Here is a 27,890-nt window from a genome sequence, read left to right on the forward strand (position 1 = left end):
CTAAAACATATGTCCTTATGAATACTTCACTCACATTAATTATTTAAGTCAAGCATTCACTAAAAACATATTAAGTAAATTATCTACTATATGTTGACCATAAATAATCTACTATATGTTGACCATACTATATATGATATCTATAAGGTATGACTCATGATACCTTATAGATATCATGAACAAGAGAAACCAATGTTAAGTCCCTGTGAAACAGCTCTAATAAATATAACTAGTAAGTGAGTATTGCAGGTTTCTGATTATGGGAGTGAATTTTTTTTTTTTTTTTCTGTAGTAGCTACGCCTGAATGTAAATACTAAATGCCAGTGTTTCTTTGTAATGAAAAGCAATATACAGGAGTTCAAAAATCTTTTCTTTTTAAAATTTCGGTCATTTGGAAAATAGGTTTGATTATTTAGAGAGGTCTATAAATTACCCTTTATTCAAAATGTCTATAATTTTAATCATGTTATTTTAATTGCAATAGGTTGTAAATTTGCAATAAAATAACAAGAAGGGAGGCTGTAACAGATGTTCTGCCAGCACACGTGATTTTATCTGAGACAATCTAGCATTCATCATGCTTAATCTTCATCAGTTGAAATGTACTACTGCTTTTCAATAATGTCAGCTCTGTACACTCAAAAGGCTTCTGATATTTAGGAAAAAAAATTGACTCAAACAGTTTTTTTGTGTGTAGTTAAACGATGTATCTTTTTATCCTGATTGTAATTTTATTTAGTTGTGTATTATTTCATATTACATGATTTTAAAAGATAGCTATCTCTTTCTATAGATGCAGTATTTTTATTTTTTGGATCATCCCATGTTTCTTTGCACATGATGAAAAATATTTTACCCAAATAGGCAAAATATCATCTATGCTAAAACTGGATGCAATTTGTAAATAATGGTGTTAATTTTTTTCTTTGGAATATACTACCCAGATGGCAGCGTAATTAATTTAGATAGCTGTAAAATCCTATGGAACAGCACATTAGCAGTAATACTTTCATAAAGGAAACACAATTTAGGCCTGCTTCAGTACTATATTCAATGAAAATTAATTTCATTAATAATATAGTGCTTCCTAGAGTGTGTTTTGTATTATTTTAGGATCTTAGAACTTATGAGGTAAAAATAAAATAAAATGAGAAAACAAAACAACATTCTTTAAATGACGGTTTATGAAAATGTATGTCAGAAAGAGAGTAAGAAGGAGAAAAAAGAATAAGGAGGAGAGCAAAAGAGAGACTGAAAGTGAAAGAAGAGAAATACAGTAATAAGTACGTAAAAAAACTAATGGAAAGAATAGGAAGCAAAGGAGGAAGAGGAAAAGATGGAGGAGAAGGAGGAGAGGAAAAGGAGAAGGGAGAGGAAGAGGAGGAGGGAAGAGGGAAGAGATGGGGAAAGAAAAAGAAGGGAGAAGCAAAAGGAGAACCAGGATCCTGCGAGTAAAAAGACCAAAGCTTTTCCTTTCACTTGCAAAGCCAGACATTCATCTGCTGACATTCAGAGGATCCTGTAGAGAATCAAGCTGTTGGATAATGAGAAGGTGATCTCCTGCCTTAGGGCTTGCTTTCATAGAAAAGGAGTGGACGTGGGGGAAAATGAATGAACATTCCTGCCAATGGGATGTGGGGAGAGACCATTAGGTCTTGGCTAGTTCTCAGATACCACAAATGCCATTTGTCTAGGCCTGGAATTGACCTTGTTGCTGGGTAAATGATGGCAGTTTGAGAGGCTCCCAAGGAAATGTGGGGAGTTGCCCAGAAACATAAGGCTGGTGAATCAAGAGGTCAAAATAAGATTTCAAATTGGCAAAAAAGGAACAAAATTGCGCTTGTTTGTTTGCCTTTTCTATCCAAAGGGTTGGAGAACAAAACAGAGTAACTTCCAGAATATCTTTTCATTCATTCTAAAAAATTATCATGATAACCTTGCCTGGATGACATTATAAAACGTTTTAGCAAGAAAAAAAATCAGAAGAATGTGCCTTTGATGTCTTTTCTGAGATTTATAAAGAAACTCCTCTCCCAAACTCCACTCCCACTGTTATTTGTTTATGAGATTCTCAACTTTTCCAAAATAAATGCAGGATGAAATCAAGAAAGTTTTATTTTAAGTGGAAATTTGTGTTATCTTTACGAGCTTTTTGGGAGAGACAGTAGTACATATTATTACAGATTATTTTCTGATCAATATTTATAAGAACATATTTTGTGCTAAGGGCCAACTGAATTCAATGAAGACTTATTTTAAACCCACTACTCTAAAAAATATTTTAAAATTCATATGCCATTTCCCACACTTTTAGAGTTCAGAAAAAAATAAAGTTTAAATGTATTTGCTAATTTCCTACTTTAATTCAGTAGCAATGCCAGTGTTGAAATTTAGCAATTCCATTATGAAAGCTTAAGTTCCATTTATTAAAACTGTACCCACTTTACCCATTTATGCCTTTTGTTTTAATGGACAGAGCTGCCTCGTACGACTTCAAGGAGTATGCTGAACAAATGCACCAATGGTCACATTATACCAGGGAATAATCTTAGGATACCACTAAAAGAAAATTTATGGAAATGGTTAAGTTTTTTTTTTTCTTGTTCGGCAAATTACCAGGTTTCAAGAGTTAACAGGGAAATAAACGAGAACACATACTCACAAATAATTTTTTAAATGGAGGCATAATCCTAGTCCTTTTTCTTGCTAATTTGTGAAGCTAGTATTGAAACTGCCTTTGCAAAATTATTAAACAGTGAAATAGATCCAATTTAACTGACTCCATCTTGCATCTAACCTCCAAGCTGTCCTTGTTCATTCCTGACCATAGGCTGAACTAACTTTGGGAGAAACTTAGTTTGTAGTTTATAGTTTAAACAAAGACAGCCTTTCCCAAAGCAGACTTCCTTCTTGCCTAGGGACTAGACTAACATAAAACACAGGATTAGAAATGGTTTAGGAGTCGTGCAGCTGGAGGCTACAAGATTCTGACCCTCCCTAAACTGCTCCTAACATCAGTGCTTGAGATATTTTGCAGACCCTGCACTTGATGGATCAGCTGGCACCACCCAGATCAACAAACCGGCTTGTCTGATCTTGTAACCCCACCCAGGAACGCCGACTCAGCGCAAGAGGACAGCTTCCGTTCCCTATGATTTCAGCCCTGACCAATCAGCACTTCTGGCTCACTGGCTCCCCACCAACACCCAAGTTATCCTTAAAAACTCTGCTCCCGGCCGGGAGAGGTCGCTCACGCCTGTAATCCCAGCACTTTGGGAGGCCGAGGCGGGTGGATCACAAGGTCAAGAAATCGAGACCATCCTCCTGGCCAACATGGTGAAACCTCGTCTCTACTAAAAATACAAAAATTAGCTGGACATGGTGGCACGCGCCTGTAGTCCCAGCTACTCAGAAGGCTGAGGCAGGAGAACTGCTTGAACCCGGGAGGTAGAGGTTGCAGTGAGCCAAGATAGTGCCACTGCACTCCAGCCTGGGCGACAGAGCGAGACTCCATCTCAAAAACAAAAACAAAAACAAAACAAAAACTCTGCTCCCTGAATGCTCAGGGAGACTGATTTGAGTAATGGTAAAACTCCCGTCTCCCGCACAGCTGTCTCTGCGTGAATTAGTCTTTTCGCTATTGCAATTCCGCTGTCTTGACGAATCGGCTCTGTCTAGGCAGCAGGCAAGGTGAACCCCTTGGACAGTTAAAGTATAAAGTTACTCAAAGAATGACAATTTTTTTTTTCTTCAACTTTTATTTTAAGTTCAGGAGTATATGTGCAGGATGTGCAGGTTTGTTACATAGGTAAACGTATGCTATGGTGGTTTACTGCACAGTTCATCCCATCACCTAGGTATTAAGCCCAGCATCCATTAGCTATTTTTCCTGATGCTCTCCTGCCCAGCTCCCGCACCTCTAATGACAGGCTGCAGTGTTTGTTATTCCCCTCTACGTGTCCATGTGTTCTCATTGTTCAACTCCCACTTATAAGTAAGAATATGCAGTGTTTGGTTTGCTGTTTCCTTGTCAGTTTGTTGAAGATAATGGCCTCCAGCTCCATCCATGTCCCTGCAAAGGATATGATCTTGTTCCTTTTTATGGCCGCATAGTATTCCATGGTGTTTATGTACCACATTTTCTTTATCCAATCTATCATTGATGGGCATTTGGGTTGATTCCATGTCATTGCTACTGTGAATAATATTGCTGCAATGAACATACATTTGCATGTATCTTTATAATAGAATGATTTATATTCATTTGGGCATATACCCAGTAATGGGATTGCTGGATCAAATGGTATTTCTGCTTCTAGGTCTTGCAGGAGTCACCACACTGTCTTCCACAATAGTTTAACTAATTTACACGCCCACCAACAGTGTAAAAGTGTTCTATTTTCTCTGCAACCTCGCCAGCATCTGTTGCAGAATGGCAATTTCACAAAGTCCAAAGGATGGACTTAAAATGTGTTCAAAGTATGTCTCAAAATGTGTTCAAGATGAATTTGCAAGTTTTCAAAATGGCAACTGGAGTGAGTAGAGACAGTAATGGTTTCCTATTATAGATTTCTTCTCCTAGTTTTTCACATCATCTAGGTTAGAGGGAGGTTGATGGAATGGTACCAGGATCTTACATCTCTGTGGCTTTCACTCTGCCACACTATGTCACACTGTGTCTGTTCACCCTCTGTCTCTTAACACGGACCAGTTTACCAGTTTGGATATACAGTTGACCCTTGAACAACATAGGTTTGTATTGTGTGGGTCCAATTATACACAGGTTTTCTTTTTAAAGTTTTTTTAAATTAAAATAGGGACAAGGTATCACCATGTTGACCAGGCTGATCTCAAACTCCTGTGCTCAAGCAATCCGGCCCCCTTGGCCTTCTCAACTGCAGGTATTACAGGCATGAGCAACTGGGCCTGGCCTATAAGCAGGTTTTCTTAAGCCTCTGTCACCCCCACCCTGGAGAGAGCAAGACCAACCCTTTCTCTTCCTTTTCCTCCTCAGCTAACTGGACATAAAGATGAGGATGGAGACCTTTGTGATGATCCACTTCCACTTAATGAATAACACATATATTTCCTCTTCCTTATGAATTTCTTAACCTTTTCTCTAGCCTACTTTATTGTAAAAATATAGTATATAATACATATAACATATAAAATATGGGCTAATTGACTAGTTGATGTTATTGATAAGGCTTCTGTCAATAGTAGCTTCTTCGTAGTTAAGTTTTTGGGGAGTCAAAATTTTCATGCAGATTTTTGATGCACAGGGGATCAACGGTAGTTTTTTCTCCTTCTCATTCCCGTCTTTCTTTCTCTCATTGTGATCCTCCTTCTCTTTCTCTTTCTCCCACCTCCCTTCCTCTTCCTCTTCCTTATTTCTGTTCTGTTCTTTTGTCTCTTACCTTTAATCCTTGTTCTTTTTCTTGTCTTTGTTATTAACTTCTGCCAGGTAGCCACCAGAAGATGAAAAACAATAGGGAAAGAAAATGTCCAGGAGGTTTGTTCCTGAAGTTTGTGTTGCTTTAGATTTTACAATTATAGAAAAAATGATATTATGCCTTTAAAAGTGTAGTCATATAAGGAAGATTAGTCACTCTGGGTAATGTCCACATCAAAAAGAAAATGACAAAATCAATTTTGCATTATTATTCACTGTTGAATGTGATCATTCCCCTTGAGGCTGGAACCATTTGGCCCTATTGAAAATAGTTTTCTCACAGGGTCATTTGCCAAGTAAATTTCTCCATTGGTGTGGTTAACCTAAAACAATCACAAGATCTATAAATTTAGAAAGGGAGACTTCATTTCTTGTAAAAGGTTACAGCCTTGCGAGGTGGCCATCTGGCAGGCTGGGAAGTGTGCCTCCAGCTGAAGCCATTTGCAGGCACTTTGAGGAAAGGAGGGGTAAGGCAAGAATTTAAGTTGAAAAGGTTGGCCAAACATACATATTCAACAGGTTACAGGAGGAGTATGAATATTCATAAAGGTGGTCTTGACACATGAATATTAAGTAAACATGCATGTAATATATGACCCTTGTTTACCTTGGGGGTGCAACTTAACATTTAAATGTGTTACAATTAGGCCCTATACATCAAAAGATGAAGGAGAGCTACAGAGGCACTCAGCCATAATTAGTCCATGGTCAGTGGTCTTATCGGGAGACAGTTATTGAAATCAGTCTTTTGCCCAATCAAAGCTTGTGGAGCAGGGGCCAGGGACCAGTTAGTCTGCATATGATAGAGTTGCAAATTGTTTTAGTTTTGCTTAGCTCAAGGCCAGCGCTTGTTATTTGCTAGAAAAAAACAAACAACAACAACAACAACAAAAAACCCTTGTGGCAGTTAAAATATAGTTTATTCTTTAAGTATAGGGGTGTATGACTTAACCCTTGCCTGGCATGGCCTTAGTGCTGTTTATAATTTGATATCTTATTGCCACAAAGAGTCTGTTCTCTGTCAGTCTTGTGGTCTCTATTTTAACATCAGTGCTGGTCAGTTGTTGTGTCTAGACCCTCACAGAGAGGAGGTATTGACAGGGACAGGAGTCAGAGAAATTCTAGGCAGAAAAGGGCAGGGTTCCTGCCCAGGGACCCACCCTCAAGCCTGAAATCTGGGGCCAAAGTGAGAACTTTACATCCCCATTTTCCTGTTCGAATGTTGCCTTTTCTAAAACCATCCCTGGCTTGCACCCACCCCCATTCTGTTCCCATAAAAACCCCAGGCTCCACTGGCAGAGAGCAAAGAAGTGGAGAAGAGAAGCAGCAGCTGAACATCAGAGAGAAATAGTTCGACTTCAGAGGGATGGCTTGACTGCAGGACTTCAGAGAAGAGTCTGGCTGGAGACAGCCGGACTTCAGGGGAAGTTCCCACTCCATCCCCTTTCCAGCTCACCCTTCCTCTGAGAGTCGCTTCTATCAGCAATAAAATCCTCCTCATTCACCACCCTTTAATTCATTTGTGCAACCTGATTTTTCCTGGACACTGAACAAGAACTTGGGCGCCACACAGGTGTGGACGCTAAAGGCTATCACACCGACCCTCGACCCTCTGCCCTCACTGGCGGAGAGCAACTGCCTCACATAAAAAGGCAGAGGGCCCACTGAGCTGATTAACACTTAAGTCGTCCACAGATTGCAAAGCTAAAAGCATGCAGCACTGTCACACACCCCTCTGGGGCTTTGGGGGTTATGGGTACTCCTGCGAGATGCCGCCACAGGGCCTGCATGGAGTTTTGCTCCTGCTGGCGCCCAGAAGCACTTGCCCTAGCTCCTGTGCCCATTCACCTGTGTGCTCCCCCTCCTGTGAGGGGTTGGACTGAGTAAGCGAGGTACTTCTGCCGTGAGGCCCACAAAGGGGTGGTGGAAAATGTCCTGTTTCAGTATAACAAGGCATGTCTGGCTTTCCATCCTGTCATGGCCAGGAACTCAGTTTTTAAGGTTTCTCTGGGATCCCCTTGGCCAAGATGTGTCTGTTCAATTGGTGAAGGTGCTTAGGATTTTAGTTTAAAGCGTGAAGAAGTCGTATCTGGTTGGCAAAACTGCATCAGTGTCTTAGGATATAGCTAGGGCATGTAGTAGCTGTTTGTTAAAACCCAGAATGAGGATATTTTAAGAAAATTCGACATCTGCTTTGTAGGCCTAATTCAACAAAGACGACAACATTAATCAAATATAGATCTCATATTTTACCTCTTCAGACTAAAAAATAAAAATTAGGAGTAGATTTGGGATTTATATTTAAAAATTCATATATATCTCCATTAAGATGTGTAAAATGAATTTTACTAGAAAATTTTCTAAGTTTTGTGACTTTCTCAGATTTTTTTTTCATGAATTTGAGACATTTAATTCTTTCTATATCTCCAGCATGTTCTGAGCATTTACTGAACTCAGTGTTTTTTCCATTAGCTGCAATGCCAAGAACTTTATTGATGAACAATTGGTATATGGCCTCATGGAATTCTAAAATGCTCTGTAGGCATTTTAATATACTTATTCTTCAAAACTGATTATAGAATCAGTTTTCAGATACTAGTATTGTTCCAACAATACCTACAATGTATTTCTTACATTTAAAGGTTCTTTTGTGATACCCAAGAATGCCTTTAGAGCATGTAGGTGTGTTGTTGATAATAATGATGGCTTCTTTTTCTCAAACAGATGTTCTCCGTTGAGTGTACCACATGGGAAGAAAAAAGCCACAATTATACGGAAATGTAATTTGTTTATTCTTCCCTCCACCTTTGTTTATTCTTCCCTTCATTGCATGGGGTAGATTACATAGCTTGCTGTTAACACAGAGCTCTGTAATAGAGGAAAACTCACTGATGAGCTCTCAGTCTGCTGACCATTTAAAGGAAATAGAATTAATATATCAAATAGAATCAAGATTCAAGGGATTTAATGACAAGATTCAGAAAGGGCAGTAAAAGTCACATTAAAAAGACATGTAATCTCTGGAGGATCTTTGAATTTCATCTACAGAATAACTTCTACACTATTTAGCTTCCTCTTCAGCTGGAATAAAGAAATCTAAATATATTTGTTAAAATAGCAAAGCTACGATGGTGAGGTTGGCAAAAGGGTACAGTAGAGATTGAAGGAGGGTTTGAGACTGTGGGAGGAATCTTTGTAGGTTATTTTTTGTTAATAGCAGGGTGGCTCTATGACAAATCATAAAAATTAATGCATGTTAATATACCTAAGAAATTAGGATAAGGAAAGACCATATTCTTGAGATTATATTTGATATATAAATAGCAACTAAATGTCTTTGTATGAGTTTAATACTTTTCTCAACATAAATTATACATCTAGTCACCTTAAATCACTTTTAGAAAGGGTTTGGAAGCACAAATAAATGTATTTTTCCTACGTATATTTTCTGGCAAATTACTATCATCCTTAATCCACAGATTTCATATCAATAAAAAAAATACATGTGGTTCTCTTTATATATATTATGCATAATCACATATTTTGAAGATGATTGTGGCAGCAAGCATAAATGAAGGGAAGTAAATTACAAAAATAACAGAAACTATCCATAATCATCTGTATCCTGGTAAGAGGGACTCAGTGAGTCAATTTCTTTATCAGTGGCTTGAAGTTAGGAGAGTAAAGTGGTATTTATAAGAACACCCATTCCTTGGGTTGCATTATGTACTATTTTCACTGTTAACTTGAGTAGATATAATTAATAGTATGATTCAAAAAAATAGTAAATCCAAATAAATATTTGAATCCAAATAATACATTGAAAAAATACATCAACTTTAAGATAATGTCATGTAGCACATTCACTGTTATCTTCAGTGGGCTTGATATAAATGTTTATTTGAATCTAATAGAAAATCACATTATAACTAGGATCTACTATAGACTGATATTTTAAAAGCTATGCAAGGAATGTTTTAAAACACTATCCTAAATATCACTACATTCAACACTTGGTACTGTACACTGCATGTTTGTGCCCCCTCCCTCCATCAAATTTATATGTTGAAGCTCTAACCCCAAATGTGATGGTATTGGGAGGTGGGGTTTCAGGAGTTAATTAGGTTTAGATGAAGTCATGAGGGTGGGGCCCTATGATGGGATTAATGTCTTAAAAAGAAGGAAGAGACCAGAGCTCTCATGTGCTCTCCGCCCTCATGCTCCTTCTCCCTCTCCCTCTTGCACCCTCTCTTCCCCTCTTTCTCCACAAGTGAATACACAATGAGAAGGCAGCCTTTTGCCTTCTATAAGCCAGGAAAAGGGACCTCACTAGAGACACCAAATCTGCTGGCACCTTGATCTTGGACTTGTCAGCCCTCAGAACTGTGAGAAATAAATGTCTGTTGTTTAAGCCACCCAGACTATGGAACTTTGTTGTGGCAGCCCAAGCTAACTTAAATAGTTGGAATCTGAAAAGTGTTTTGACTAAAGCCTTGGCTTTGAAAGTTTATGAAGCAATTCATGAGTAAATATAATAAAAACTCCAAAATTTGGACTTTTCCCAGAGTTTTAGATTGTATAATTAGGATGTCAGCCCAGAGAAATAAATACTACTTTATTGTTGTTTTCTCTGAACACAAATGCAGTATAGCTCATTGAGAATTCTCACTGAGCTGTGGTAAAAGCACTCAAGGGAAGGTTCTTAATAACACTCCCCAGTCTGTTGATGAAACCCTCGGTTTGAAATCACAGGGACAGGAAATAAGCAAACATCCCTGCCTTCCACACAGGAAAGCAACCCAGCTAAATTGTACACTCTAGGAAAGGCAAGCCTATATTTTTGCTTTAATGTATCCCACAGGTGCCTTGCAATGATCAATGATAGACAAAATTGTGAATAATGAGAAAAATTTTGCTACATTGAAAATTACCTTTGTTGAAGACAAATACTATGTATGACTCACGAGGTTTCCAATGTGAGTTGACAAATTTATATTTTGAAACAGATGAACAACAACCAAAAAATTATCTCTATGTGCCCTAAAAATCAAGCCAACTGAAAATTAGGATGGCTTATTTTAATCATTTCTTAATGATTAACTAATATTAGCTTATTCTTCCAAATTGCAAATTTTGACCAGTGAAAAGAGTAAGAAAGAGCAATTGTAGACACTCATAGCTTTGAATAGGAAGTCTCTCAATTCTGGGAATGAATACAAAAGGAGGTAACAGAAGACTGGTCAACAGCGGAAAAAAAAAAAAAAAAAAAAAGAGGTGGGTGGTTATTAAAGATAAATTTCTCATTCTTACAGAGCTATCCATGATTCTGGTGGTCGTAAATGCCATCATAACCCCGGATTATGTATTTCAAATGCAACATTTGTCTGTACTGATTTACTTTATATACTTTTTATTATTTGTTATATATAATTTATCATGCCTCCTATATTATGTACCTTCAATTTGGTATGTAATTAGCTACTTATTAAATACTAAATGAATGGATTTGAGATATTCATCAGTAATTAGTGACTTGGTGTACTTTGGGAGCCGGTGTGGCTGGAAGATATTGTGAGAGAGAAGGGCTCTGAAATTGAATCTAAAAAATAATATTCAAGGTACTTGGCTATCTCCATAGAAGAAATAAAGAAACGTTCCAGTGCTATATTTTTTTCTACATGTATAAGTTTGAAGATGATGATTAAAAATACAATACTAAATTATCTTTGATTATATTGAGTGACTTTAAAAAAATAGCCAAGCAAGTTCATAGCAACTTAAAAGTTGCTATAATGCCTCTTGGCTATTGGTGGCAATTTGTTATTTAATTGTATATTCTACAAATCCATATAAAAATAAAGAATATTATTAATAATTATATTTCCAAACACCAAAGCATTATGTAATGCTAAATGTTATTATCTAACTAAAAATAAATAAATTATATTGGACAGTGCAATCATGAACATTGTCAAATGATTTCCTTCCTTCTGTTCTGGTAACAGTAAAGAAAAACAATATAATGAAATCACTGAAATCTATGTCAAAAAGTATATATGGAAAACAAAATCTATTTTAATCTGTGAAGAAATAAAATTTTAAAAATTTAGATTATAGTAAATTTTTAGGCAGAGACTGAAGATATCATGAGAACTTTTTAAATGTTTTTGAAAATGACATGTTTACACATAACAAGATAAAAAGTTGTCAGTCATTCAGTGATCTGGTTTGAATTTGTGTCCCCAAGAAAATCTCATATCCAATTATAATCCTCAGTGTTGGAGAAGGGGCCTGGTGAGAGGAGACTGGACCATGGAGGTGGATTTCCCCCCTGCTACTCTCCTGATAGTGAGTTCTCACGAAATCTGATTGTTTAAAAGTATGCGGCACCTCCCACCTCTCCCCTTCCTCCTCCCCCAGCCACGTAAGATGTGCCTGCTTCCCCTTCACCTTCCACTATGATTATAAGTTTCATGAGGCCTCCCTGGCCATTCTTCCTATACAGCCTGTGGAAATGTGAGTTAATTAAACCTCTTTTCTTCATAAATTACCCAGTCTCAGGTAGTTCTTTATAGCAATGCGAGAATGGACTAATGCATCCAGTTGTCAGTTTTAACTCTTGGGTCACACTCTTCTTTGGCAGCCTGAATCTAGTAATGAGTGAGGCTACAGTATGAAGGCCTGATTATTTTGACTCAATGCAGGACATTCTGATGGACAATACTTACTTTAGAGTTCCTCCTTGCAGAGGTGACGAAGTTTGTTAGACTGCAGTTTAAAATCTTCTGCATAGTTATTGTGAAATTCCCAGGTGTTGTACTGTATTGTATACGTACGTGAAAGTTTGCTTAACCACTTGTCTGTTGCAGGACATGTGGGTGATTCCCAGTTTTTAAGCTATTACAAATAAACTATGAACATTTACATACAAGTCTTTGTATGGATGTATGCTTTCAAGTTTTGGCAAATTTGAAAAATTTTCAAGTATCTGCTACAAATAGAAGATACTTTCATCTTGAAGATTGGAAATATTTCAAAAATTGTTAATTTTTATGAGGATGTGTGGGGTATAAGGAGCCGTTTTTCATATTGATAGGACTTAGATTGTTAGTACCAATCGAAATGGAAAATTATGGTCATCCTTTGTCCCAGAAATTCTCCATCATTGGCTATACTACTAGGAAAATTACTTAACTTCTATGTGCTTCTGATTCTCATGGGCAGAGAGTAATAATATGTAGTACAAATTTCATAGGTTAATATGTAATTCATTATGTTATAGTGATCATTAAACAAATCAATTCATAAAAAAAGACTTACCATACTGAAACTTTTATTATTATTTTTACTATTACTTATGAAAGTCTGTTCTTCAGAAACATTTTGTCAGATATCCAAGGAATGTATTTTTAAGCATGTTCACTACAGTAATATTGTAATAATAAAAAATGGGAGACTACACAAATAGCAGATAAAGGATTAGTTAAAGAAATTTTAGCACATCTGTGGGAGGTAATATAGAGAAAGGATGGATGTGGGCTCTGGAGAAGACATGGCCTGATTCCAAATCCTACCTCAGCCCTATGAGCTCATGGGCCTTGGTCTCTGTGTCTTAGGTTCTTTAACTATAAAAATCATGGTAATAATGCCCACTTTACAAGGGTTATTGTGAGGAATGAGACATCACATGTAAATTGTTTAGAAGAGAAACAGGGCATAGTGAGCATCCCATAAATTGTAGTATTACACAGATAATGACTTACCCTTTAGAAGAAGAAGGGCAGATCTGCAGGTACTGCCATAGAAGAATACTTATTAGAAAAATACTGTTTCCCCCTTATAGATGTTGTGTGGTGGTAAATGATCCACTCATATATTCTTAGACTTGAGTGTACATGTCCAACTACGTGTCACTTACTATGTTATAATTAGATAATTATAGGAAGAGAACAATAGTTAAGCATATTTCAGATTTTCAATTCAACTTGCTTAATTTTGATTCTGAATGAAAATCTTAGTATGGAAAATTGATCAACTCAACGTAAAGAGTAAAAATAAAAGTTTACAAAACCATTTTCATTTTTTGAGTAATTTATTGAAATTTGTGACTCTAGAAAATGTATGTTATATATTTATATAGAGGGAATAACAAAAGTTAAGTGTTTTATTGGAAAGAAAACTGACTGATAATATGGTGTAATTACCATTTTATAATATTACTTTACATTGCAATGATTTAAAATGAAGAAATAAAAAGAGGAATAATTATGCTAACAAATTCACATTGTTTCATGTGCCACTAAATTTCTTTAGGATCAAGAACTCCTTCATATTCAGACATTAAAAAAAATTCAAATAATTTTATAAAATAAACAGACATACAAGTTTACTCATATTAAAAAAAGAAGTTGGTTTTCTTTTCCTGTAGAAAAAAACAAAACAGAGCAGATGTGCAAGCAAAGATAAATGAAAACACTGGCTGTTTCTCAATAAAGGTGATAGTCTGATTTTCATACTAACTTATGTACGATACAGTAAGTAACCACTAAATGTAGTCACAGGGGGAAACTTGGCTGGAATTGTTCCTTTCGCAAGTCGTAACCAGACTTCCTGCCCATAATTTAATTCTAATAAGGCATCCCCAGTTAAAACCCTATCACAGTGTATTTCACTGTTAATATTTTCAGACTCAAATGCAAGCTTGTCTATTCCATCAACCACTAAAAATCCAGAGATATGAGCACTGAATGACTCGATGGTATACTTGAAAACATATACTCCAAGATATGGAATTCTAAATTTTCCAGTTCTTGGGGTATATGAAGCTCCATAATTGACATCCAAGTTATTAAACAGGATAGGACCAGGTGTAGTCATTCCATATGTATGAGATGCAAAAAATGCCACCATAGGTGCATATCTGTAAGATCCTTTGGAAAAATCTGTTAGAGGAAAAAATGGCAAGAGTTAATTTTCATGTTTTTATCTTATTTTGTCTTTCCTTATATCTTCATCACTTTTATCTCAGTTACAAAAAGTCTTAGCAGAAGAGAAAGGCCATCCATAAAATTTAGCAAAGGTGCATGTGTCTCGATGCCTGTCTCTTCTCTTGGGCAAATTACTCTAAATTGCTTAGCCTCTTGGTGCCTCAGTTTCTCCATTTAGACCAGGATACAATAAAAATAACATTTGACACCTTCCTCACACAAATGCCTCAAACATAATTTGCATGTTGCTTTGATCTCCCAAGAGATAAAGGAATTCAAAGCACTCTATGATTATTATGGTTATGTCAGAATGTTTTAAAGCCCCTTGCAGGAATTGAAGCTGACATGATGTAGAAACAATTTTTCCGGCACCTTGTCAAGCAGTTTCTAAAGGCTAAAACGAAAACCATATAAAGTCATATTCACTGTAGCAAAGTAGACAAAGGCAATTTTCTGTGTAATTAATGCCAATTGTACTTACAAAGGCTGAGATCTAAAAACAGACTAAAAAAATTTGCATTTCACTATGCAGGATATTATTAAGAAAAAGCTGATTTGAAATAGGTTTTTTTTGCAGTCATTAAATAACACATTTTTATGCTGCACATAAGTTTCTGTATAAAAATCAGAAATGGTGCACTCTTGAAGTAAATCCAAAGCACAATACTTATGAATTTAAATAAATAAAAACGCCATCTTGTTTTACTTAATACATTTGAGCATGTTCTACTAGTTCTCACACAGTCAAAATGGTACCATTAGTTTAACCTTCACAGAAAACGTGTTACTAAGCATGTATTAAAGCCTCATTTAAATGACCATACCAGACATAAATCAAAGATGTATTTCTTTAACTACTTGTTTGAGGAGAAAGTGTTTCTATCAGTCAGATATATACATCCATATTTTATGAGGATGCACAAGAGAAAAAAAGTTTTTGAGAGGGTGGAATTTTTCATAAACTGCCTCTATATAGCAATATTGAAAATTTCAACAAGTTCATGTGAATAAGAACTTGCCTAACAAAAAGACATTTTCACTTGTAAATCGGGTACATTATTCAGTAAGTTTCGGAAAAGTAAAAGGAATTGTCAAGTAGATCCAGATTAAGCAGGCTTAAATATTCATTCATAAATATTCTCAAAAAGTGTTTCTATTTATGACAATGAGCACGTCCAAAGATGCATATAGTATTTTTTACCTGGAGCTAAAGCATTTTCTTCCACAAGCTTGATAGTGCAGTTGTCACCAGTGAAAGGATGCCTGCAGGCACAGGTAAAGCTAGTTCTTCCATTTATACATGTGCCCCCATTTTGGCACGGATGCCTACTACAGCTTGAATACTCCTCTGTTACTGAAAAAGAATCAAGGTAAAAGAGAATAAAGTGACCTATTTTCCTGTTGATCTCAAGTCGTAGTTTGCATCAGAATAGGAAAATGACTGAATTTAAGTAAGAAAAATGGGCTCCACAGCCCAGGATGCCTGTCGATCTGGTCACAGAACGTCATGCAAATCCCTCAGCTCTGATATCTCCTTCAGTAAAGTGGGCAAAAATCTGGGATCCATTACATTTATTGGTGTGAAATGTTAACATTCTTGTCAACTGCAGAACAGAACAGAATTATCTCAATACAGATCATGTATATTTGAAACTGGTATGTGATAAAGGTAATGCTTTAAATCACTGGAGAAGAAAAATATCTATTCAATACACGGCGCTAAGCTGGTATTTAATATATATAAAAATATAAATTCCACATATACAAAAATACTAAATATAAAAAATCAATATGATTGCATTGCAACAAAAAAGGAGAATATCTTTCTAGAGCTTTGAATTTTTTAAAAATTCTCTCAAAGCAAAACAAAGCAAAGCAAAGGAAAACAAAACCCTGAAACCATAAAAGAAAAACATTATCATGTTTGACCTAAGAATTAAAACTAGTTTGCACTGAGAACTACCATTCTCAAAGTTTAATAATAAGTTACAAATTAAAAGAAAATATTTTTAGAAGACATGGCAATCTAATGACTAATATTCGTAACATATGAAAAGCTCTGAAAAGAAAAAAAAAATTCTCCCCTTAAAAAATGGAAAATGAGGCTGGGTACGGTGGCTCACACCTGCAATCCCACCACTTCAGGAGGCCAAGGCATGAGGATGGCTTGAGCCCAGGTGTTTGAGACCAGCCTGAGCAGCATAGTGATACCCCATCTCTAACTTTTTAAAATAAAAAATAAATAAAAATAAGAAAATGGTCTTCACTTAAAGATCAGAAAAAAATAAGTTAAAAAATGGATAATGTATCAGTAGGCAAATCATTGAACAATACCGACAAAATCTCACTAAAAGTTTTAAAGCATATGCAACCTCATTACTAATTAAGAAATAATAAATTTAGCAATGATAACATTATTTAAATATCAGGTGGCAACATTTAAAAAGATGGAAAATATCCAGTCATGTCAATATAAGGGAACATGGGCCTTTTCATGCAATTCTGGCTGGAGTGTAAACTGCTATAGCTGTTAATAGGACAATGTGACAATATTTATCAGTATTAAAAAGGTTCATTTACTTTGAGCCAAACATTTCTTCTGTCTGTATATATATACTCCAGACATACTTGTCCATGTGCACGAAGACAATTTTTCAATTCAAAATGATATCATTTGCATTCGTGAAAAATTTAAAGACTCCTAAATGATCACTGATGCAGAACTTGTTAAATAAATTATAACATATTCCCACTGAGGAATATTAGACAGCAATTAAAGAATGAGGTAGATTCCCCAACAGGTTTGGTTTACTGAAGACAGAAAGTTACAGCTCACACATTACATATAGAATAATTTCATTTGTTGTGAAAGCTTCAAATTACGAATATGGTTATAAAGATAATACATAATTATGTAAATGCAGAAACAAGGTCGGAAGAATTCAGCGCTTACACTACTTGCCACAATTACTCTGGTGCCACCTTATGGTAATGATGTAGTTTACCATCCACTTATTTCAAATCAGGTGATTGTTGATGATTTTTAATTTAGAAGTTATTTGCTTTGTGCAATATTTTTCTCATGAAGTGAGATTTATAAATTTCTATATACATTCTATATATCTAAATTTTCATATACATTATATCCGTATAATTGAAATTCACATAAAATGTGACCAAACTGCATGCCTGTATTATTAACATTTTTTGCAAAGCAAATATATTAATATTGCACTTATGTAATGAGAAATTAATCAGAATTATATTGATATATTCTCTGTAATATTCTATAAACTATTATTCCTTATTAATATTTTATAAACTAATATTCCTTATTAAGAAAAGTATTGAAACTATTACGTGTGTGCAACATCTTTTAACAAATATTTCAACTGGCTAACATTCCTTTAACCTCATTTTGCTGCATGTGAATAGAGAACTTTGCCTATTATTTTCCTGTGTCAAAAACATCAATGACTTTTCATTACCTGTAGTAATGTGAATATTTTGTATCAAAGCATTTGCTTCATTTATTTTTACATTCTCTGAATTTAGCATAGTGATCAACCCACAGGAGAGGTTTCAATTAATGCGTTTTACTAGGAATGTATCAATTGTGCAGTAGAATTGGGGGACACTAACTTATTTATGTAATTTGATCAGCTCTATAATTTTAATTTTCCCAAATATAAAAAATCACACTCACCTGTAACCTTGGCCCTGTTCATGAATCAGGGATCAAAGCTGTGCTATAAGGAGAATTTAAGAAACTGTAGAAAAGAATAGACTTATCTGTATTGCTATTGGCTCTATTCTGAATCTTCAGGATGAAGGCTTCTGCCTGCTATTTAATGTCCGGGAGCAGCATTCCATTTTTTGCTTCTTTATGTTCCATTACTTTAGGAATGGGGTCTTGCCTTGCTCTAGTTCTTTGAGTTATTTCAGAGGGTACTATTTTACCCCTTTTTCCAATTTCTTTTTAGGGTCATTCATCTAGAGGAGGGCTCCACTTAAGTTTAATTGAAGGTCTGCATCTACTCCTGCTGTTACAGTAGCCCAAACTTCTTGAGACTGCACACAGCTTCCCTTCTAGGACATCTTTCATGGTACCTACTGACTCTCTGCCCAGGATGCCTCAGCCACTTGTCTGTACCTGCTTCGACTGCTTCTGTTTTAAGTTCCTTTCTGTGCCTTTTTTGCTATTTTAGGTATGTCTGGACTTTCCAAGTCTCTGCCAAAATAATCACATTTTAGTATATAAAATCATGTCCATGGCACCCAGAACTGGACATATTGCACCAATGGAGCCTAAGCAGAGTAGGTTATGGTAGCAATTGCTAGTTACCCCTGCTGAAATGAACTTACACTTCTGTTAAGATAACACAAGCATTAAGTATTCATTGTCCATTTCTGCATCTGTATTACACTGTCTCATAACAGGTCTCCTGTGCTTTGATATATTGAAGCTTTCTAAAATCTCATGTTTATTTAATTCATTTAAACATGAATTTACAATTATTATTGATAATAAAATTTATCTTATTAGACATGAGTTACCATCTCTGTCCATAGAAACCATGCAGTTTTATTCTGCATGAGATGTTTCAGCCACCCTCCCCATCTTTGTTATTATTTCCAAATTTATGTCTCATGCGTTCCTCCAAGTTACTGATAAAAATAACCACTAGAAAAGAAATACCTAATGGATTAGTGACAAATACAGAGCCTTATAACAGACAACTGAAGATTGGCTGGCACTGATTTTTCCAACTGAAGCTATTTGTACTTTGTTATACAATGAGTTAGAAATCAACTTTTGGCTGGGTACAGTGGCTCATGCCTGTAATCCCAGTACTTTGGGAGGCTGAGGCGGTCAGATCACCTGAGGTCGGGAGTTTGAGATCAGCCTGGTAAAACCCCATCTCTACTAAGAATACAAAATTAGCTGGGTGTGGTGGTGTGTGCCTGTAATCCCAACTACTCGGGAGGCTGAGGCAGGAGAATTACTTGAACCCAGGGGGTAGAGGTTGCAGTGAGCCAGGATCACGCCACTGCACTCCAGCCTGGGCGACGGAATGAGACTCCATCTCAAAAAACAAAACAAAACAAAATCAACTTTTGTATACCACCTGACTTATTTTTCTCCTTTATTATTAAAATACTTAAAAAATGGTCAGGTGCCTTTATAAGTACCTACTCATATTTGTGCTTAATAGGCTACTTGCTATTGAATTACCAACAAAAATCAAACTCCAATAAAGCATCATTTTCTTTTTGACATCTTTCCTCATCCCTATGAGTAAATTACTTTAGTTCTCTCCATTTCTGCCTGATGCTCCAAAATCGTCTTCTTGAATTTATCGCACTCAACTGTAATTGCTCTGGTGTCTTTCTCACTTCCGACAAGAGTATGAGGTCTCATGAGGTCAGGGATCATGTTCTCTATTACTTAAACTTCATATCAACACTTATTAGCATAATGCCTGACATATAGAAAATACTAGTTTTAAGAATGAATAGACAAATTAATAAAAGATGGAATAGAATGCCACATTCTTATCAAATTTCAACCTTCTTCCCAGTTTCTCAAAGGTCACAGAGTTTGACAGTATGTTATCATTGTCATGTTATCCTAGACACATGAATCTATTTATTTATTTATTTTATTTTTGAACTGGAGTCTTGCTCTGTCGTCCAGTTTGGAGTACAGTAGCGTGATCTTGGCTCACTGCAACCTCCGGCTCCTGGGCTCAAGCTATTCTCCTGCCTCAGCCTCCCAAGTAGCTGGGATTACAGGTGCATGCCACCACAACAGGCTCTTTTGTATATTTTTAACAGAGACAGGGTTTCACCATATGGGCTAGGCTGATCTCAAACTTCCAACCTCAGATGATCCACCTGCCTCAGCCTCCCAAAATGTGAGTTTACAGTGTGAGCCACTGTGCCTGGGAGTGAATCCATTTCAGCAAACTTTCCACAACTTCTCTCCTTACTTTTCAATAACCTCTTAAACTCCTTCCTGTCCATTTTTTTTTTAATGGAGATCAGTGCAATTAGGTCAACAGTTCTTCCAATTCAACATTCTACTACTGTGCAAGTAGCATAACTGATATTTCATTTATAAGTTTCAATTTGTTCTGGTCTTTGCTTTCTGGACCCTAATATGTGCTCTAGTTATAATTTTCTATTAATCCTAGTTTCGTATATCCTAAATGTTTATATTAAATTTGAACCAATTGGAGAGCACCTTACATTTTCAAAGCACCCTGTCTTTGCTAACATTTGTCATTTTTTTATTATAATTACTTGATTAATGTATGAGCTTCATCAGAAGAGGGGCTGTGTTGAGTTTATTCTATTCATTCAACTTTTCTCAGTGCTCATTCAGAACTTACTCAACAGGAATTTGATAAATAAATGAAGGGATACATTGTGTTGATGATTCCTACTGTATTCTTACTTTTATTTGTATTACATATAATGTTATCCATCATATACTTTTATTTTAATTTTACTTTATATTTCATTGCTTACTTCTACTTTAGCATCAAAATCTTAATTTCTTCATGTAAACAGTAACATTGTGAGGGCAGATAACTGATCTTTGCTAGGGCACAATGGAGTTTCCAACAGATTAGTGAGGGAACCTATCGTTTTGCCTCTCCTCCAGTTTTACAATACACAGATGAAAGCATTCTACAAATCTGCTTCTAGGTCATATGCCCACACAGCATTTGCACTTCTCTGTATGTTTCATCCTGATTCCAATGCTCTATAAAATGTTTTCATTTCCATATTAATGGACACATTCTAAACTTTCAGTGCTTTTATGCTTCCCCATTTGTCAAAACTGTTTATATCAAATAAGGTCTACCTTTCTATTGCTCTAGAAATATTTCATATGCCCATTGCCAGCAACTTTCAGGAATACTAATACTTATCTGTTTTTATTAAGTTTTCAAATTCATTGTTTTAATTATTAACATTGTGTTCTTTGGTGTATAGATGGATAGAAATACTGTTTCAAACCATGTTTACTGCTTCTCCTTCAAACCATCAGTTTTTATTTTTGCTATTCTTTTTATATCACACCCATTGTTTCTTATACTGTTTTCTGGGATCTTTTTTCCTCAACCCTTCATATATTACCTTAAAGCACAATTAGTTGTATCAGCAATCTTCAGCAAATATCTTACACCTGTCCCAAAGGGTTTACTTCATCCCTTGCTGTTAAACTATTATTTTGTTATCTTAAGCCATGACCTATGAAATTAAATGTTTTCGTTTGATGTCATAAACTGATTTATCCTTTTTATTTAGTGTCATAACCATCAATCAAGAGAATAATTAAAAACATTGTCTGGCAAATACATTAAAATATGTTCAATGTTCCTAGTCACTAGGAAAATGCAAAACAAAACCACAATGCAATGAGATATAACTATGCACCTACTAAAACAACATAAAAGATACTGACAATGTCTAGTGCTGGCAAAAATTTGGAGCAATTCTCATACATTATTCATGGAAATGCCAAGTGGTTAGTCATTCCTTATAAAGTTAAAACTATGTATCTTATAACCAAACTATGGTACTTCTGTATAATTATAAAAGAGAAACAAAAACTGATATTCATACAAAAATCCGAATGTGAATGTTTATAGCAGTTTTATCCACAGTAACGCCAGACTGGAAACAACCAAAAAAAGATCCTTCAACTGGTAAATAGATAAAGAAATTGTATATTTATACAATCTACTACTTACAAATAAAAAGGAATACATGCAAGAACATGGATGAATCTCAGACATGTTACATGAAGTGAAAGAAGCCAGACTCCAAAGCCTACACATATTGTATGAGTTTGTTTCTTAGATATTCGGGAAAAAATAAAATTGTCTGGGAAAAAAACAGATCACCGGTTGCCAGTGCTTGGGAGTGAGAACAGGGTTTAACTACAAAGGCGCATGAGGAAATTAGGGTTGGTGATGGAACTGATCTCCATCTTGATTATAGTGAAGGTTATATGACTATGTATTTGTCAAACCTCATAAGCTATCTATCAACATTAGTACATTTAACTAAATGTAAGTTATACCACAAACAAATAAACTCACATTGTTTCAGGTCCCTTAATTTCCTACCTAGGATTTCAAAATCACTAAGAATATTATAGGTCATCATCCCGCCTTTTTTGTTGTTTATAAAACCTATTTTTTTACCAAATGTAACTTCCCAAAAGTAATCTCCCTGCTCTTTGATTTCCATTCCATCCCCATTAGCTTTTCTAACTGATGCTCTCATTTTCTCATATCTAGATGATTACAGCAGTCTTAACACCACTTTGCCTGCCTCTAAACAACCCTCGTCCATATAGCTGTGAAATATGCTTCCCTAATTACAATGGGATATAACTGCACAACTATTAAAATGATAAAATAAAAGATACCGATAGTGTCATCATTGTCTGTTAAAAGTCTCATATTTAAATATTTTTTAATTTTTTAGACAAACTTTTTGGGCAAAGTTAACGTGCCCATGTGTATTTATGTGCACACAGGTAAAACACGGCCCTTTCATAAGTTGCTTAAGGGAGCGTAAACTGATACTCTCTGAAGAGAAACTTGGCAATATTTATCAAATTCTTTTAAAATGTGCATGGGCTTTGCACCAATAATTTTACTTCTTGGATGTTATCTTAAGGAAGTAAGATTAGAGATGTTCACAAAAATTTATTAGTGCAACACTATTTAAAATAGAGAAAAAATTTAAACTGTACAAAAGTCAAAAATCGAATACAAGTTAGATAAATACTTAGAATATGCTGTGGTGTGTTGTTTCTTTCACATTCAAAATAGCTTCATAAAAACATGGTATTCATATGCAAGTACCAAAATATCAAAAAAGTATAAAATATAACAGAACATAACACTGCTCTATAGGTATATCTTCCACTATCAATTTTTTTTTTTTGAGATGGAATCTCACTTTGCCACCCAAGCTGGAGTGCAGTGGCACGATCTTGGCTCACTGCAACCTCCGCCTCCTGGGTTCAAGCTATTCTCCTGCCTCAGCCTCCCTAGTAGCTGGGATTACAGGCATGTGCCACTACACCCAGCTAATTTTTGTATTTTTATTAGAGATGGGGTTTCACCAGGTTGGCCAGGCTGGTCTCGAACTCTTGGCCTCAAGTGATCTGCCCACCTTAGCCTCCCAAAGTGTTGTGATTACAGTGGTGAGCCACCACTCCCAGCTTCACTAGCAAATTCTTCTAGAACAAAAAATTGCAAAGCTTACTGAGCCAGAGCCTTGCTTTCTAACTTGATCCCACTTAGGACTTAATATTTGTTGAATCAAGTTGAACAATTATGAATCATTATAACTTTCAAATCAAATTCATAATTCTAAAAATAATTCATTTGGCTCCTAAAACAAAAACTGCTTTAAAAAGTTTTAGCACAACATCTTAAGCTAATATGACCATGAATAATAGAAATTATATCTTTATTGTAGCATCCGTCTAGGAAGGTGTTTTACAAAGATCCTCTTGAGGTAAATCTGCAATTTCACATTTTCAAACAAACTTCCTAGTTCAAGTAAATGACTAAATACATGTACACATGATTGTGTACAAGCAATTTCTTAGTTGACAGTAAAGTCACTGAGTTTAGGTTACATATAAAAGGTAGTGTTGATGTCTCATTATTATTCAGATGATGATTTGGGATATTATGTATTTTTTATAACTTCCAATTTATTTTGGCAGGCCTGGAAAATGCAATCATATGCTAGCGTCCACATCAGATGAACTCATCCTCCTGTCTCTTTTGTTTCTTCTTGATATTCTCTCCCGACCTCTCTCTCTCCAGTTATGCTTTAGAGGTTGCTGTTCCTCTGATTCTGCTCTTACGTGAGTCCCCTGGCTCAGTTCACCCACACCCAGAGTTCCCAAACACCATTTTCATGCCAATATCCCTCAAATCTAAATTTCCACGCAAATTTCAAATCTTAACACTTGTTTAAGATTATAAAGTCTGGAAAGTAATTCTGAAAGGAAGGTTGATTAACTGTAAAACAATTGTTTACATTTTTGTAAAAAGTAAAAATATAGGTGTAGTTTAGAACTTTTATCATTCTGGCACAACATGCAATAATTTTTTTCATTGATTGCTTTATTTCTACAAACACTGTGTCATAATTTCACTGGTAATTTGATTTTAGGGTAAAGACACTTGAGTTTAGATTTATTAATATTGATATCAATGGAGTGTCATGTGATATTTTCCCCTAAAACAATGCTGTCAACATAATCAGAATTAAAAAGTTCAAATTAGGTTTTTATCCTAAAATAATTATTATTTCTTTGGAGAGCCCATTTTAATCTATGTATAGTAAAACTGGCAATTAAAAAGTTAAAGTATGTTTTTCAGACTTCATATGCAGTTAATATATGACACAGCTATTATTTCTATGCTGTGATTTTTGTCAGGATGAAAATATCATGTTCACTTAGATCATTCCATAGCAAATTTACAATCTGTCATTTAATAATCCTGGCACCTTCCTTTTCATGTTTGATAATAAGTTACAAAATAATACTATTGTGTACAATTTTAAATTCATAATATAGTTAATGACCAGTACAAAAATATATGTTTATTGCATTTCATTTACAGACAAGAATCAAAATTCGTTTCAAATCCTTGGTGTCAAAGAAATCGTCTATTGTTGGGAAACAGCTCCTGTGATTCTTGCTTGGGAAAGAACCCAAGCATATGCAGTGACTGTGTAAATGGAACCTGGAATTCCTTCCCATTTCCTTTTTCATGTCAGAGCAAATGTTAGAAATTCTGGTTCAGAGAATGTGATCATTAAACGTCTGGGTTTCTGACTGTGCGCCTTAGATAGCCTGGCTACTTTACTGAGGACAAGGTGACGGAAAAGGTTGTCAATTTCGTCAGCATTCGCTCTTTAGCTGTCATCATCCTTCCTTATGAAGGGAATCATATGGAAATCTGGGGGAGTCTGTTCTTCTCACAGAGAGCCATGAACAAAAAGGAGTTCATTTACTATTCCCTTCAACACTGGTATGTTTTATTGACACAAACTGGGGAGGCCATCCCCAGCAGACAGGCCTCCTAACCAATTCTGACACAAAGAATATCTTTAAGATAATCTGCAGAAAAGAGTGAACAGAGCAGGCCAGAGACTGCTATCTTTAGAAAGGCCTACTTGGAAGGTTTTACCGTTGGTTAGCATCTGGGAACTTGACTTCTCTCCATTCCCTAACTGATAAGTGTCATTCACCATGCCCAGACTCTCTGTACAAACAATATGGCTTATGCTGAATATCTGCTTCCCTTCTGAGAGTCTGGGGTTTTGGTATGTCCTAGGCAGAGGATGCTAATGTGACCAGCCCCCAGTAGAACTCTTGGGTGCTGAGTATCTGATGGGCGTGTCTGGGCAGAATTAATGTACACGTGTTACTAATTTTGTGTATGTGTATGTGGCTAGAAAAAAAGAGCACACAGAAATGCTGTCCATCATGGGAGGGATAAACATAAAAAGTGCTGCGCCTAAATTTCCCCAGACTCAGCTTGTATCTTTTTCCTTAGCTGATCCTATTATGAACTTTTTGCCCTAATAAACCACAGCTGTGAACACTATAGATGCACCAGATCCTAAGAGCGCTTCTATTGAATTACAAAATGCATACTTGCTTTTGGGGGACTTCTAAAACACATCATAAATTCTAAATTGAAGCAGATAGCTTTCAAAATTTAACTGGCTTATATTCAGCCATTTTGTACAGAAGATAACCTATTAGTTATCTTGAGGTATATTTGAAAATATTTTATAATATAGAAAAATCACATAAATAGTAGAAAATCACTTGGAGAAAACCACTTTTTGACATTTATTTTCAGTGCTTATCAATGTACATGTTTTTACAGTGTCTTTATATTTTGTATCCTATTCTTTTTGATTTGTCGTTGTATGATAACCATAAGCTAAGTTATAAGCATATGCAGAGTTTGAAACAAAGTGACTTATCAAAGTAATAATAAGTAACAATGAAATGCCATAAGTTTGTAAATTATGTTGATGCATGGAAATATTAAGTGAAAATGTTGAGAAAATAAAAACATATACATTGAATATAGCTAAGAAAATTGCATCGTATAGCAATAACTTAATACACTATCTGCAGATTATATTCTTGATTCTCAAAATAAGCTTGTAAGGTTTGTATGTTATTCTTATTTTATAAATGAGGAAAGAAAGGTCTAGAAAAATAAATGACTTATTACAAATAAATACATTGCCAGGCAGGACTTGAACCCTGGTGTCCTGATTCCAAGTTCAGGGCTCATTAGTCATCACAATTGCCTCTATGCTGAGTCACAAAATTTAGAAATGTTTTCAATGTGATATAAGGCAGGTAAATATTCACTAGATCCTCATTTTTCCTCTTTTAAATAGCATATATTCGCATCTATTATAATTTTTTAAATTACATTTTAAAACACTACCAAATGTTTTATACAAAGTAACCTTTCTTGGGAGTACAGGAATAATTATTAATAAGAGAGGCTTATGAAGGAGGACTAAATTGGTAAACATTAGGGGAAAAGTTGAAATAAAAAGCCAATGGTTTTACAAGCAGGAGGTGCACATGCTCAACAGTGAGCTGCTGACATTGTGTTAAGGCAGGATTCAGCTGCTCTTGGAAGGGCAGGCAGCCAAAAGCTCTCTGCAGGGATAAGTCTGCCAATTGCTGTACAAACAAATCTTCAAAGATGAAATAAAAACCTCTTGGTGTCTATTAGAATATTGTTTAGAAACAAATCAAGTATTTAGCAATTGAACCAGAATAGCTTATCATCAGTGGCCTACTAGGAATCAGAATTAGCATGAATAAATGTAGGAATGGCTCAAAAGGAAGTGGCAGGGATGAGTACTCTGAATTTTGTCCTTCTTCGTCAGGCAAAGGAAAACCTTGTGACTATTTGATGGTGACTTTCAATAAGTACCCACTGGCCATATCCCAGAAAAGCCAAACTGAAAAGTAGCACCTCTACTTCCTCATGTGCAGAAACAAATTATCAGTATTTGGGTCTTCAAGAAAAGAGACTCCCTAAAAATATCAGCTCTGGCCATATGGAATATTCAGATATGGCCAGACTGAAAAACATATGACGCATGAAACAGAAACAGAAAGAAGAGAAAGGCATGTGAACACACGCTACAATCTCTCTGAGCATGTGGTTGAGGACTGAGCCTGAGTCTAGCTGGCCAGAAGCCGAGCTCTATCACTTACTAGTTGAATTACCTTAGGCAGGATACTTGAGTTAATGTCTCCGAGGGTCAGTTTACTTATCTTCAGAATAAATAATAATACTTACCTCACAGGTATTGTTAAATGAAGTTATGAATATTGGGAATTTTC

The 27,890-nt window shown here is 35.6% G+C and overlaps 1 protein-coding gene across 1 annotated transcript in view; it reads right to left on the reverse strand.

Moving 5' to 3' along the window:
• Nucleotides 1–12,784: 12,784 nt before the first annotated feature.
• Nucleotides 12,785–27,890, reverse strand: part of MMRN1 (multimerin 1) — a 60,431-nt gene continuing 45,325 nt past the window's right edge. The window contains exons 7-8 of the mRNA XM_050790408.1: nucleotides 15,642–15,794; nucleotides 12,785–14,395 (exon numbers count right to left, since the gene is read on the reverse strand). Of these exons, the coding sequence (XP_050646365.1) occupies nucleotides 13,974–14,395; nucleotides 15,642–15,794 (575 nt within the window). The 3' untranslated portion in view covers nucleotides 12,785–13,973. The remainder of the gene's footprint in view (nucleotides 14,396–15,641; nucleotides 15,795–27,890) is intronic.

The sequence above is a fragment of the Macaca thibetana genome, chromosome 5 (genome assembly GCF_024542745.1).
Source record: "Macaca thibetana thibetana isolate TM-01 chromosome 5, ASM2454274v1, whole genome shotgun sequence".
In the NCBI taxonomy this organism is placed as follows: Eukaryota; Metazoa; Chordata; class Mammalia; order Primates; family Cercopithecidae; genus Macaca; species Macaca thibetana.